The sequence below is a fragment of the Garra rufa genome, chromosome 14, assembly GCF_049309525.1.
Source record: "Garra rufa chromosome 14, GarRuf1.0, whole genome shotgun sequence".
NCBI lineage: Eukaryota > Metazoa > Chordata > Actinopteri > Cypriniformes > Cyprinidae > Garra > Garra rufa.
The window spans coordinates 11,570,762-11,586,061 of record NC_133374.1 but is presented as its reverse complement, the minus strand read 5'-3'; the positions used below and the strand labels follow the sequence as shown (position 1 = coordinate 11,586,061).

Here is a 15,300-nt window from a genome sequence, read left to right as displayed (position 1 = left end):
CAAGTCCTGCCCAAATTTAAAAAGTAACCAAAAGTAACACAAAAGTAACATAACGCATTGCTTTCCATAGAAAGTATCCAAGTAACATAATTAGTTACTTTTTTTAGCGAGTAACACAATATTGAAACGCATTACATTTTTTTAAAGTAACTTTTCCCAACACTGCATGTGAGAAGATTTAGGTTCACAATACAAATAATTCAAATAGTGTTTTTCTCACCAAAAAGGGTCCGATGCGAGATTTACAAGCAGAATTAGTTTATTTAAATACACAAAGTACACTTTGAATTTTGTTTGTTTAATAATTAATGGAATTAATATTTTAGACAGAGAATTGTGATGCTAATTGTGTAATAACGCAGTTAAATACTGCATAGTGTGGGACCTTTAATATCAAACAAGCTTGAAATACACTTAGACTTTTTTTTTTTTTTTGATTACTGTATCCCAATTCCAGTTTTCTTCCCCCAAGACTAATTAAAATAATTAATCTTTGTTACCTGATTGGATCAGTGTTATTCACAGAACCACTCTGACTAAACAATCACTAGTTGAAACTTGTCTTGACAGTTAGTCATCTCATTTCTTCAATATTGGTCATAACTAAGTTACATAAAAAATTAGATCAATCTAATTTGAACCTGGAAGATGTGATTGTTTGAGTTTATTCAGCCGACCACAGGAGTGTGAGTGAGTGAGTGAGTGAGTGAGTGAGTGAGTGAGTGAGTGAGTGAGTGAGTGAGTGAGTGAGTGAGTGAGTGAGTGAGTGCATGTTGTGTAAAGATCACATTTAATCTTGTATTTCACAACAGTGATAAAGCACAACACTGAGCGCGTCTGACAGTTTTACTACAGACTCTGTCCAGTATGATTCAGTTCATCAGCATGAGTTCATTCATGAAGCATCTGATTCATCCAGGTTAATGATATTAGTGTCATTGATAATTAAATTTGATTTATACAACTTAATACATTAGTGTGTGTAGAAATGAACAATAATGAATTGTGCTCTGTTACTCTATGATTCACCTAATAACTAAATTTTAAACAAATCTTACTGGTTTATATTTCCCAGATCTTTTGTGATCATCAGGTCAGATCTGCAGATGATATTGGCAGCGAGCTGAAACACACACGATGAGCGATCAATAATGACTGAATCAGTGAGTTCTGAATCTCTTAGTGTACAGTGAGCGTCTCGCTGATGTTTGCTCTCCACGTGTGCAGTTGTGTAAAGCGCTTTACTGGACTGGATTTAGAAAGGCACTGGTCTGGACCAGACGAGTCTGATAATCTCTGAGATCTCAGCTAAAGCTCAGCGCTGCTCCACAAACACACATCAGCTGCTTTACTGCAGACGCAACCCTGAACAAACCCTCTCAGAGCGCCACACCGAACCTTTAGCAATCCGTCTGCAGGATTCCAGCACCTAATGATGAAATTCAATAGGATCGTTTGTTCTAAACTCATGTAAACGGCTGCGTTTGGAGCCGAGCCCGTTAGCGGCCTGCGATAATCTGCTGAAGTGGGTCAGAGAGGCACACGTGAATCATGGGAAAATCCTGCCGCCGCTGCCTGTGTGAGAGTCACGCATACGTGGATGAGAGCACATCGGTCTCAAAGCTAGATATTACAGGCAAAAACATGGCGATTAAGGGCTGCTTTGCTTGTATACAGTGTCTTCTTTCAGAATTGAAGAATAGAAAACATCCAGAATAGACATTTATGCGTCAGTGTTTCTTTTGTTGCTCTTACATTACCAAACTATTTTCATCCATCGTTGTGGACTCTAATATAGTTATGGTTATATTCATCTTTCCAGTTTGAACAGCCTTCAGCTGCAGTTATGTCATCTGTCACTTTAAATACTGGAGCTCTTTAAAGCAGGATGGATTCTGATTGGCTGTCGGTGTATTAATCATTCATGAGCTCCCTAAGTTGTTCTGAAAATTATATACTTCCATTTCCTCAATGTTTCAAATAGTCTAATCTTTTATAAAGTGTGTGTGCTAAAACCACTGACTATAAAGAGTGAAAGTTAGAGAAATAGTATGGTTATTCTGTACTGTTGTGTAGTGTTTACAGTGTGTTTTACACTGATGTGAGCCACACATCTCACAATTCAGACTATTTCTCAAAATAGTGAGTTCATCTGCAACATATAAACCCATAATTGTGAGATCTTGCAATTTTGACTAGATTTACATCTCAAAATGAAAAATTTTCATCAGTGTTTACATCTTAATTAAAGTTTTCGCTCTAAAGTCTGAATTGTGAGATGTAAACTCTTAAATTGATTATTTATTTACACCAGTCAAAAGTTAGATTAATGTTTTTTTTAAAGAAGTCTCTTCTGCTCATCAAGCCTGCATTTATTTGATTTAAAGTACAGCAAAAGCAGTAAAATTGTGAAATATGTGTACTATTTAAAATAACTGTTTCCTATGTGAACGTGTTAAAATGTAAATTATTTCTGTGATGCGCAGCTGAATTTTCAGCATCATTACTCCAGTCTTCAGTGTCAAGTGATCCTTCAGAAATCATTCTAATATGCTGATTTGCTGCTCAAGAAACATTATTATTATTATTATTATTATTATTAATATTAATATATAAAACAGTTGAGTACATTTTCTCAGAATTTTTTGATAAATAGAAAGATCCAAAGATTTCTCTAATTTAATTTTTAAATCAGAAACAAAAAGCTTTTGTAACATACCTTTCTAAAGCTTGGAGTCAGTATAATTTTTTGGGAAAGAAATGATAGAAATTACTGATTTTATTAAGGAAGGATGCTTTAAATTGATCAAAGGTGATGATAAAGACATTTATAATGTTTCAAAAGATTTCCATTTCAGATAAATGCTGTTCTTCTGAACTTTCTATTCATCAAAGAAACCAAAAAAAAAAATCTACTCAGCTGTTTTTAACAACATAATAATAATGTTTCTTGAGCAGTAAATCAGTACATTAGAATGATTTCTGACCAATGTGACACTGAAGACTGCAGTAATGATGCTGAAAATTCAGCTTTGAAATCACAGGAATTAATTACCTTTTAAAATATCTTCATATAGAAAGCGGTTATTTTAAATACCAAAAATATTTCACAATTTTACTGTTTTTGCTGTATTTTAAATCAAAGAAAGGTAGAAGAAATCTTACTGTCAAACTGCCTGTTAGTGTAGTAGCAGACACAGACACACGTTACAGCTGTTGATCACAGTCGTGTGCTTCTGAAAGTGAAACTAAAGCATGTTGGTCTGTTATCTACACTGTATAGACAGTGTGTGTCTGAGCTGCCTACATAGACAGCATCTGTGTGTTTGAGACGCGGTCTGCTGAGAGGAATGATCGCGGAACCCGCTGCTGCTGCTGTATAGTTAGTGAAGTTGTGATTTGAGACGCGTCCCGCGGCTGTGTGTACAGGTGTAGGTGTTGTTTTAGTTCGTACCTGTCGGCACCTCCACCTGGTGTCCGCGCGCCACATCCCTCCAGTACTGAAGGAGTCTCCCCTGCTGCTCCTGATCCTCTTCCTCCTCCTGCTCCTCCTCGAGACTGTCCGAGAGCTGCTCCTCCGACACGGACTCCAGATCCTCCAGTGTGATCATATCACCGCCTCCTCCGCCGCCGTTCATCCGACAGCCGCCGCGATCCATCGCCGAATCCACTGGACGCCGAAACCGAAACTCTGCGATCGATCGCCTCACGAACCACCTGCGCTTACGCGGATCTCACCGTCATGTCTGCGAACCGGAGCTGTCGATCAGAGACAAGTCGTTGATCTCGCGTTATTAACCGTGTTCGGTTCCTACTTGTTGTTTTGCAGACAGGACAGTCGTGACCTATTTAAGAGGAGAGTCGGGGTCACATGACCGCACAGGCTCCGCCCACCTCGAGCAGGAGCGTATAAATACGTCCTCACTCACAGAACTGTGTTAAACCGGCATGTCACATTAACGGAGTATGAGATGCTCATCAATCTAATCATGTGAAAACCAGTCTTAAATATCGATTTTTCTTTTGTTCCAAAATCATTAGGATATTAACTAAACATCATGTTCAATGAAGATATATTGTACATTCTAGACCGTAAACGTAATTTTTGATTAGTAATATGCATTGCTAGGAACTTCATTTGGACAACTTTAAAGGCGATTTTCTGAAAACATTTTTTAAAGATTCCAGATAGTCAAATACAAAAAGCTTTTCTTACTTAGACTTTTGTCTTGTTTCCGGCCAAAATATTTAAAAATTCTTAAATCGAGAAGGTTTTTCTAGACAAGTAGAAAATTGTTTTCTTGTTTTCAGAAAAAAACAAGTCAAAATTAAATTAGTTTTTGCTTAGAACAAGCAAAATAATCTGCCAATGCATTAAGAAAAAAATTTTTTTGCCTTGTTTTAAAAAAAATAAAATAAAAAAAAAATAATAATTTTTACTTGTCTAAAATCCTTTTTGATTTAAGAATTTTTAGATATTTTGGCTGGAAACAAGACAAAAAAATCTTAGTAAGAAAAGCTTTTTTGCAGTGTATAGTTGTACTTGGCCAATTATTGTCCTATCCTCAATGTAAATTTTACTCGTTCAGCTTTCAATCTTAATTGAAAAAATTGACCCTTATGACTGGTTTTGTGGTCCAGGGTCACATGTGTATGAATTCAAAATAAAAATCTGGAAAACATGTTTAATTTAATGAGATGTCCAGATATGATATTTATCATGTCTGTTTAGAGACTGTGCTGAGAGATTCAGTCAGTGTGTTTCTCCTCCAGTAACATGGCCGTGTTTTTCCTGTTAATCTGCTTCAGTATATAGAGCTGTGTGTGTGTGTGTGTGTGTGTGTGTGTGTGTGTGTGTGTGTGTGTGTGTGTGTGTGTGTGTGTGTGTGTGTGTGTGTGTGTGTGTGTGTGTGTGTGTGTGTGTGTGTGTGTGTGTGTGTTTCAGGTCAGTGTTTGATAGGCTTCGTTCACTATCTCCCTTGAGTTTTACCACACGCCAGAAATACCTGTATTAGTCCTTGAACTGCAGCTTGTGTTTGTCCGCCGAATGATTTCAGCTGCTGTGAATAGAGATTTTCAGATGAAAGTTCAGGATCATTCGTATCACAGCATTAGCCTGAAATGAACCAGGAAAACACCTTAAATAAATATGAGCACACTTATTTACTCTCATACAGTTCAAATAGGCAAACATATGATCATACAGTGTGTGTGTTTGCACTGTCAGCGTGAGTGTCAAAAACACTTCAGTTCACTGATAATCTCACTTTAATCTGATTGTGTTCACTGTATGTAATTAATTAGAAAGTCAGTTTGGCTCTTTCAGATCATGTCCTATTTTCTCAGTGTTCCTGTGTATTTAAAGGGTTAGTTCACCCAAAAATAAAAATTTAGCCTATTGTTTACTCACCTTCCAGGCATCCTAGGTGTATATGACTTCCTTCTTTCAGACAAATCCAATCAAAGTTATATTTAAAATTATCCTGGCAGTTCCAAGCTTTAGATGGGTGATTCTCTTCATCAGTCCAAAACAAGTCCAATAAAGTGCATCCATCCATATTAAAAAGTGCCTCACATGGCTCCAGGGGGTGAATAAAGGCCTTCTGTAGCAAATCTATGTGTTTTTGTGAGAAAAATATCCATATTTAAAACTTAATAATCACTTTTAATCGGATGCTGTAGGACATACTTTTAATTCATGACCGTTGTTTTGATCTCTCCGCGGTGCGTTTGTCACTTCTGAGCAGCGCACTTCATTGGACTTGTTTTGGACTGATGAAGAGAAACACCTGCCCATGCCATTATAAAGCTTGGAAATGCCAGGACATTTTTAATATAACTCTGATTGGATTCATCTGAAAGAAGGAAATCATATAAACCTAGGATGGCTTGAGGATGAGTAAATAATGGACTAATTATCATTTCTGGGTGAGCTAACCCTTTAAGGAACATATTTTATTTTTTTCTTAGCCAATGAAAATTGTTTGCTTGCATTTATTTAGTTTGAATTCTATGTATTAAAGTTTATATAAGTTTGGAATTGTTTTTTTGTTTCTGAAATAAGCATTTCTCACCAAGGCTGCTTTTATTTAATCAAAAATACTGTGAAAATAAAACGGTGAAATACTATTACAATGTAAAACAGCTGTTTTCTATGAGAATATCTGTTAAAGGATTACTTCACTTCCAAAATAAAAAAAAAATTCAGAAAGTTTACTCACCCCCGTGTCATCCAAGGTGTTTGTGTCTTTTTTTTATCAGTCGCAAAGTAATTATATTTTTTGAGGAAAACATTCCAGGATTTTTCTCCATATAGTGGATTTTAATGGTGCTCAATGAATTAAAGGTTAAAAAAAGCAGTTTCAGTGCAGCTTCAAAGGACTCTAAATGATCCCAGCTGGGGAATAAGGGTCTTATCCAACGAAACGATTGGTCATTTCCAAATTTTGAAGTTGGAGGAGATAATGAGATGGTAGTTTTTTGTTCACGCAGAGCTAGACAAGATGAGCATTTGAGGTTAAAAACTTTATAAATATTAATTTATTTAAGAAAATGGCCAATCGTTTCACTAGATAAGACCCTTATTTCTCGGCTGGGGTCATTTAGAGCCCTTTGAAGCTGCTTTTAAACTGACTTTTTAACCTTCAGTCCAATCAGAACCATAGAGGTCCACTATATGGAGAAAAATCCTGAAATGTTTTCCTCAACAAAAAAAAACTAATTTCTTTGCAACTGAAGAAAGACATGAACATCTAGGATGACATTGGGGAAATTTTTATTCTGAAAGTGGAGTAATCCTTTAAACTGTATTGTGTGATTGCTGTGATCAAATCTGAATTTTCAGCATCATTACTCTAGACTTCAGTGTCACATGATCCTTCAGAAATCATTCTAATATACTGATTTGCTGCTCAAGAAACATTTATGATTACCAATGTTGAAAACAGTTGTGCTGCACAATATTTTTGAGGAAACTAACACTTTTTTAGTTTTTATGATTCACAGATGAATAGATTCCACACACTGACTCAGGGCTGATCCATGATATGACTGTATTTCATAATCATACTTCATATGAGGCACCATTATGACAACATTTAATGAATAAGAGGGTCATGAACTGATGAGTGTTCGCTGCAGCTGATGATTGATTGGTGTGTTTGGGCTCTATTTGGAGAGGTTTGTGTCTCACTAGTGATTGTTTGTAGACAAAAAGCGTCCTAAAAGATTGAATGTCCATTTTCTCAGCAGGACAGCAAACACTCCTCCAGTGAGCATGAAAGATGAAGATGTGAATATGTGTGGTGAAAGACACGTCCGAGTGCTCCTTTGTGCCGCTGTAATGATTTTCAAACAGCTCTGGCCTGTTTTTCCGACAGGTTTTAGAGAAGTTTACGTCCCGTCTGACCCAGATGAGGCTGTTGAATCAGCGTGACCTCCGCTCCCTCACCAAATACCAGATCATTCTGGCCCGAGAACAGTTCAGACGCAACCCGCCGCCGCACATCCAGGTACTACAGCCTTTTAAACATCACTCAGCGCTGCTCCCACACAGACTTTACCTGGCCGGATGATGACACATTTGTGCTGTTACTATTTTTATCCTCTCATACTTTTTTTTTTTTTTTTTTTTTTAATCCGGCTAAGATAATGAAACCATCTGCGATAGATTAGATTAACTAGTGGAAATCTCCCCTGCTCTTTCTGTCTGCACAAGAACCGTTTCCTCCCACTGACAACCTGCGCTATTTCACTGTTCACACCTGATATTAAGATGCGTTTTTGCTCGATCCTACTGTTTTAATCTCTCTTCTGTCCACTTTTGTCCTACTCGAAACAAACGTTTTTCGTTAGTTTTTTTGCATTCGACCACAAGAGCAAGTATTTGCTTCGCTCTAGAGTTCTAGAATGGTCTTTTCTATATTTTGCAACCAGAAAATAATGTTCCCAGAATGTTGCAGGGATATTTTTTTGTAAATAACCTAAAAATAACACATACACAACGTTCTCAAATGTTTACAGTGGCATGCAAACGTTTGGGAACCGCTTGCAGAATCTACAAAAATGTGAATAATTTTAATAAAATAAGAGAGATCATACAAAATGCATGTTATTTTTTTATTTAGTACTATCCTGAGTAAGATATTTTACATAAAAGATATTTGCATATAGTCTACAAGACAAAAATAGCTGAAATTATTCAAATAACCCTCTTCAAACGTTTGTGAACCCTTGGTTCTTAATACTGTGTTTGTTACCTTGATGATCTACCGCTGTTTTTTTGTTTTGTGATGGTTGTTCATGAGATGTTTGTTCTGAACAGTTAAACTGAGCTCTGTTCTTTAGAAAAATCCAGATTTTTACGTTTTCCAGCGTTTTCTTTTGCATATTTGAACCCTTTCCAACAATGACTGTATGATTTTGAGATCCATCTTTTCACACTGAGGACAACTGAGGGACTCATATGCAACTATTACAGAAGGTTCAAATTCACTGATGCTCCAGAAGGAAAAAACATGCATTAAGAGCCGGGGGTGAAAACTTTTGAACAGGATGAAGCTGTCCAAATTTACATTTGTTGAAATATAATTTCGTACTGCCCTTAAGAAGCAAGATACTTGCATGTTTCTCGGAAGACAAATTAAGTACAATTTACCTTCATCTTCACATTCCAAAAATTTTCACCCCCCGTGATAAAGCATCGTATTTCCTTCTGGAGCATCAGTGATTTTGAACCTTCTGTAATAGTTGCATATGAGTCCCTCAGTTGTCCTCAGTGTCAAAAGATGGATCTCAAAATCATACAGTCATTGTTGGAAAGGGTTCAAATATGCAAAAGATGCTGGAAAACTAAAGAATCTGCAGCTCCTGGAGGATTTTTCTGAAGAACAGCAGGCAGTTTAACTGTTCAGAACAAACAAGGGACTCATGAACAACTATCACTAAACAAAAAAACAATGGTAGATCATCCAGATGATAAACACAGTATTAAGAACGAAGGGTTGCCAAACTTTTGAAGGGGGTTATTTGAATTATTTCAGCTATTTTTTTGTCTTATGGACTATATGCAAACATCTTTTATGTAAAATATCTTACTCAGGACAGTACTAAATTAAAAATAACATGCATTTTGTATAATCTTCTTATTTTGTTAAAATTATTAAAATGTTTCACAGATTCTGCAAGGGGTTTCCAAACTTTCACATGCACTTTATGTTTGTACCATGGGAAACAGGAGAAGTTTCCAACTGACTTCTGCTGTACCTCACTAATAAACCTCACTGAACCTCACTGAACTGCTCCTCACGACTGTGTTCTCTCAGCAGGGGCCGCAGCAGGGTGCGATCGAGGGAGATTTCGCCACCTGCATCAGTCTGTATCACGGCTATGAGTTACTGCAGCAGATGGGCGTCAGATCTCTCTTTCTCTTCATTCAGAACATCTTCTCTGGACCCAAAGGTGCTCAGATACTCACGCTCATGTCAGCTGTACGCCGATGCTCGTCTGCTCCTCGCATCACAAGTGTTTGTTGTTTTCTCAGAGTCATCTCGAATGAGGCACGAGCTCCAGAGGAGTCTAGTCTTCATGGATCTCTACAGGGAAATGGAGAGCATGTTCGCCACAGCTAGCCGAGGTCATTTCAAAAATACACATTCTGTCATCATTTACTGTTATGCATGTTCTTCCAAACCTGTATGACTTTCGAATCAGATGTTCAGCAGAATGTTCCTGCTGCTCTCTAACACACAATGACAGCAGACAGTGATCTCAGGCCGTTCAAGCTCCTCTAAAGTCATAACATAAACATCCTTCTGAAGTCATGCAATCTGCTTTCATCTTCCATACGGGTCCAGATGAGCATATGATGCCTGTAGGTCTGATGTTTATGAGCGAGTGTGTTTGGTCTGCAGGGCCTGGAGAGCCGTACGTCTACAGTCACCCCAAACTACAGAAGCTGGACGAGGTGGTGCTGCAGCACTTTCAGACGTGGGCCGAGAGCTCAGGTACATCTGTGTGAGATGAGGGATAGTTTCACTGCAAAATCATAAGCATTTGTGAAATACATGAATGTTTGAGTAGTGAAAATAGTTTGATTATATGAAAGAGGGTTATTATAATAATTTAGTTATCATTAAAGCTAAATAATTTCAAGTTTTTTATGGTTTAGTAAGGGTTATTAACAATTAAGTAAACATTTTGTTACTTGAAATAAAATGAATGTTATCTGAGCTACACCAGAATACTGATTTGTTCATGCATTAATAAACTAAACTATATATAAATATATGTAAATTAATTTTATTTCAGCTGGTTGCAGAGGCAACATTTTTCATGTTCAGTTGGTTTATCTTGATGTACTTAACTAAAACTAAAATAAAAATATTTAGGCATTTAAAAATAATAAAATGACAAAAACACATCATAATTGCTAAAACTTCAGTAAAAAAAATGTATATAAAATATATACACATTAAAAACTAAAAAATAATACAAATGACAAAACCACAGTAAATTTACTGAAACTTCTTAAAATAAATCTATGAAAATAACTAATTCAATGGTATATAATATTATATGATTGATACTGAAATAACAGTAATATGGATGATTTCCTGAAAGGTGTATTTTGCAGTAGTGTGTCCTGTTAAGTGATTAGTTCACTTCCAGAACAAAAATTTCATTTACAGACAATTTTCTCACCCCCTTGTCATCCAAGATGTTCATGCCTTTCTTTCTTCAGCCATAAAGAAAATGTTTTTTGAGGAAAACATTTCAGGATTTCTCTTCATATAGTGGACTTCTATGGTGTCCGTGAGTTTGAACTTCCAAAATGCAGCTTAAATGCAGCTTCAAAGGACTCTAAACGATCCCAGACGAAGAGTATCTAGTATTCTTTTATTCGTTCTAGTATTCTTTTTTTTTAAATGACAATTTATACACTTTTTAACCTCAAACACTCATCTTGTCTAGCTCTGCGATGCACATGCATACTCTGAGCACTCTGGTTCAAGACAGTTAGGTTATGTCCAAAAACTCCCATCTCTTTTTCTCCGCCCTACATCGCTTTTTACCTTTTTTTTTTGTAAAGGGAGTTTGCATCTTCTTTGCACGTTCACTTTGCAAACACTGGGTTGGTGCTTCTGCAGCGATGGAGGATGATTTTGAAGTTTGAGGAGAAAATGAGACGAGAGTTTTTAGACATACCCTAACTGTCTTGAACCAGAGTACACACATATAGCAGAGCAAGTATACAAATTGTACATTTTTTTTTTTTTTTTTTAATAACCGATTGTTTTCGCTAGATAAAACCATTCCTCAGCTGGGTTTAGAGTCCTTTAAAGCTGCATCTAAACTGCATTTTGGAAGTTCAAATTCAGAGCACCATAGAAGTCCACTATATGGAGAGAAATCTTGAAATGTTTTCTTCAAAAAAAGAAAGACCTGAATATCTTGGATGACAAGGGGGTGAGTACATTATCTGTACATTTTTGTTCTGGAAGTGAACTAACCCTTTAATGATGTTCTGTAGGGTGTTTTGTTTCTTCTTGTGGCTGATTTACATCTGATTGGTTTGATTGTGACTGAACTCTGCTGTGATTGGTCCAGACTCAAAGGCGTCCGCTGAGGTGAGCACACGCGTCATGATCTTCTCGTCCTTCCGTGAGAGCGTGCAGGAGATCGCTGAGATGCTGAACCGCCATCAGCCGCTGGTGAGGGTCATGACCTTTATGGGTCAAGCGTCGGCCGGGAAAGGGGTTCGAGGATTCACGCAGAAAGAACAGCTGGAGGTACGTGAGCATGTGTTCACGTCAGACCTGTCAGAACAGGAAGTGATCGTTTATATGCTCAGACAAACTCTCTGTGTGTGTGTGTGTGTGTGTGTGTGTGTGTGTGTGTGTGTGTGTGTGTGTGTGTGTGTGTGTGTGTGTGTGTGTGTGTGTGTTTGTGTGTGTGTGTGTGTGTAGGTGGTGCGTCGGTTCCGTGACGGCGGCTTCAATACGCTGGTGTCCACGTGTGTCGGTGAGGAGGGTCTGGACATCGGTGAGGTGGATCTGATCGTGTGTTTCGACGCTCAGAAGAGCCCCATCCGTCTGGTCCAGCGCATGGGCCGCACGGGACGCCGGCGTCAGGGACGAATCGTGGTCATTCTGGCCGAGGGACGCGAGGAACGAGTGAGAGACACTTCATAGCAAAAAGAAAACAACTCTATACAAACTCATACAGTTATACAAAAAAATGCACAACAGAATTACTGAAGTAAAATGTCTAAGTAAACAAGGTTGGTTTTTTATCGTTGAATAAGGGCTATTAAAACATTTATGTGTTTTGTTAAATGTAAATGTTAACTGAAATAAGACATAAAAAAAAAAATTTTTTTTTAGTTTTACTTGATATACTAAAATAACAAAATCAAAAACTGAAAATACAAATTTATCTAGAATATATAGACGTATTAAAAAAAAAAAATTGTTTTGAATTAATATGAAAATGTAAAAGTAAAAATGAATTTAATAGCATAATATTATTTAATTGATACTAAAATAACGCTGATATATAAGTTTTCTTTATAGTAATGTAATAGTAATCTTTTTCTCTCATAGACGTATAACCAGAGCCAAAGCAACCGGCGCAGCATCAACAAGAGCATCATGGGAAACAAGCACAGTTTCCAGATGTTTGCTCACAGTCCTCGCATGCTGCCCGCCGGCGTCACACCCACGCTCCACAAGATGCACATCAGCTGCGGTCAGTTCGAGCACAAAGACACCGGCCGCAGATCCACCAAAGGCCGCCGATCGTCGCTCAATCTGCAGATCACCGGTACGAACATGAGATTGTGTTTGTGTTCATCAGCTCTGCAGTCATTTCTTGTTTTAAACACACCTCGCAGACGACTGTTCAGTTCATGCCCTTTTACACTGCAGGTGAAAAGGGTAAAAAAAAAAATTAATAGTTATCAGCTTACTTAGTTGATTGACTACTCTGGTAATTGCAAACATTATTTTGTATTACAAGTTTTCTAAAATGTTAGGTTTAAACATGCAAATAAGGCATTATTTAATGAAATATGTGCTGATTTGCAGACATTTCTAGTAGAAAAATCTAAACACTGGAGTTTCAGAATTCTGGTTTAATGTTTTTTTGACACATTAGAGTCAAATGTTCTTACAGAGGGGATACTGAGTATCATTTTATCACTCCATAATTCAGAAACTACTTGGAGCAGACAGAAAACAATATATTTTTTATTTTTTGGAGGCGAATAAAATGTATAAAATCAAGCAAATGATATATGAGCAAATCCCTCTGTAAACACCTGCAGGATATAGACAGGAACACAAATGCTCAGTGTGGTGTGTGTAAGTGCTACTGAAGTGGAGATTTATGGCTCAGTGTAGGAGAAAAAACTCATGACCTTTGAAAATCTGTATTGTAACTGAAATCTATTGACACAAATAGATAAAGTGCTATAAAAGAAACACTTAACAGTGTCTTTTGGATGTTTTTTCACTAGTCTGAAAAAACACTTTATGAAAATCCAAAAAGCCCAAAATCTCAAACTTGACAGGTGCATGAAAAAGGGTGTTTTTGCCTGCAGTGTCTGCCCTTAAGCAAGAAACCACTGTTTCCCAGAGTGAGAACAATGAACTTCATGTGAGATATACTCATTATAACACATCTTATTTCAGTGCTTTCACAAAAATGTACAATGCAGAATAGTTTGTTTTTGGCGGCCGGTTTTAATTTTAGTTTTAGTCTAGTCTTTGTGTGAATCTGTCATTTTAGTTTGTATTAGTTTTAGTCACATTCATACTCTTTTTAGTCTAGTCAAGTTTTAGTCGACTAAAAATCTGAGCATTTTAGTCAGAATTATCCATGACTATTTTCGTCTAGTTTTAGTCGAGGAAAACTGATGACATTTAGTCTATGAAAATTGCATTATAGTCTCTTTTTTTCTTTTTCATACATTTATTTACAGATTAATTCATTTATACCTGTAATTTTATTTTTTTTTTCATAGCACAATTTGATTTATTTTATGAAACTGTCCAAAAATCGCTTGGACATCTGAGATGCAAAAGCAACTTTTTCCATCTTTGACCACAAGATGTCATTAGTGTGCAATGTGTTGAAAAGCTTCGAGTAATGAACCTTTTTACAATACAGTTGAGGGGAAAGCCTCGGTGCTTCGAAATGCTTTATTTTCCCATCACTACTAAAAAATGCAAATAAAATGTGTGTCGTTTCTTCTTTTTCTCCCAAAGATGAACCCTGGCTGGCAGGACATTAGTCCCTTTATCTGTGTCAGACTTAACTTTGTTTGTAGTCGTCTTCTAGATAATGCCACGAGTGCCGTTGCCTGCGGTTAAGGCTAGAAGAGATACAGCTCTGGCTACTGGGCATGCGCACATCAATCTAACCTTATAACATTTCGTTTCATCTCGTTTTCGTCAACAACAAAAATAAAGAGACATTTTAGCATAGTTTTTATTTTGTAAACCACATTTAGTCTCGTTTTTATTCGTCAACGATATTGCATTATACGTTTAATTATAGTCATCGTCACATGAGCAGCATTTACGTTTCGTCTCGTTTTCGTCTCGTGATAAAGGTTCGTTGACAATGATATTTAGTCATCATTTTTTATTTGACGAAAGCAACACTAATGCAGAAAAATAATGCTTTCAGGACTCGTTAATTTAGTTTTAAAGATGTTTTTCAGATGTTTTTAGACAGATGTTCTGATGAAAGTATTTAAAATGAAAACTGGTCCTGGAAATCTTTGAACAAATCTGATCTCAATATCCGGATAAAGCTGAAGAAACGTAATAGTCCTGTAGATGATTCATCCTTCAGCATTTTACAAAGAGGTTTCATTTGTTTTCATTAGTTTACTGCATTAGTTAACATTTACTAATGCATTTTTAAATCAGTCAATCAGTTATTAACATTATCAATTAACAATGTTAACTTGAACAATCAATAAACAATTATATATTTACTAACTAAAGTTAGAAAAACACCATATTGTTCATTATAAGTACACATTAACCAATGCATTCACTAATTTTGAAATGATAGTTAACCCCAAAAATGAAAAGTTGTCTTTGCACAAAAGAAGAAATTTTAAAGAATGTTGGGAACCATTCTGGTTTTGTGGAAAACTAATACTATGAAGTCAAGCAGCTGTTTGGTTACCAGCATTCTTTAAGATATTTTCTTTTGTGGTAAACAGAATAAAAAAGTCATACAGGTATTTTCATGTGAAGTGTACCTTTAACAAATGAGGCCTTATTG

At 36.5% G+C, this 15,300-nt stretch overlaps 1 protein-coding gene across 1 annotated transcript in view; it reads left to right on the top strand.

Moving 5' to 3' along the window:
* Positions 1 to 7,232: 7,232 nt before the first annotated feature.
* The window catches only part of LOC141285344 (Fanconi anemia group M protein-like), a 25,118-nt gene continuing 17,050 nt past the window's right edge, over positions 7,233 to 15,300 (top strand). Inside the window, 8 exon segments of the mRNA XM_073818364.1 lie at positions 7,233 to 7,270; positions 7,358 to 7,511; positions 9,327 to 9,459; positions 9,542 to 9,634; positions 9,912 to 10,004; positions 11,608 to 11,789; positions 11,967 to 12,173; positions 12,603 to 12,822. Coding sequence (XP_073674465.1) covers positions 7,233 to 7,270; positions 7,358 to 7,511; positions 9,327 to 9,459; positions 9,542 to 9,634; positions 9,912 to 10,004; positions 11,608 to 11,789; positions 11,967 to 12,173; positions 12,603 to 12,822 — 1,120 coding nt within the window.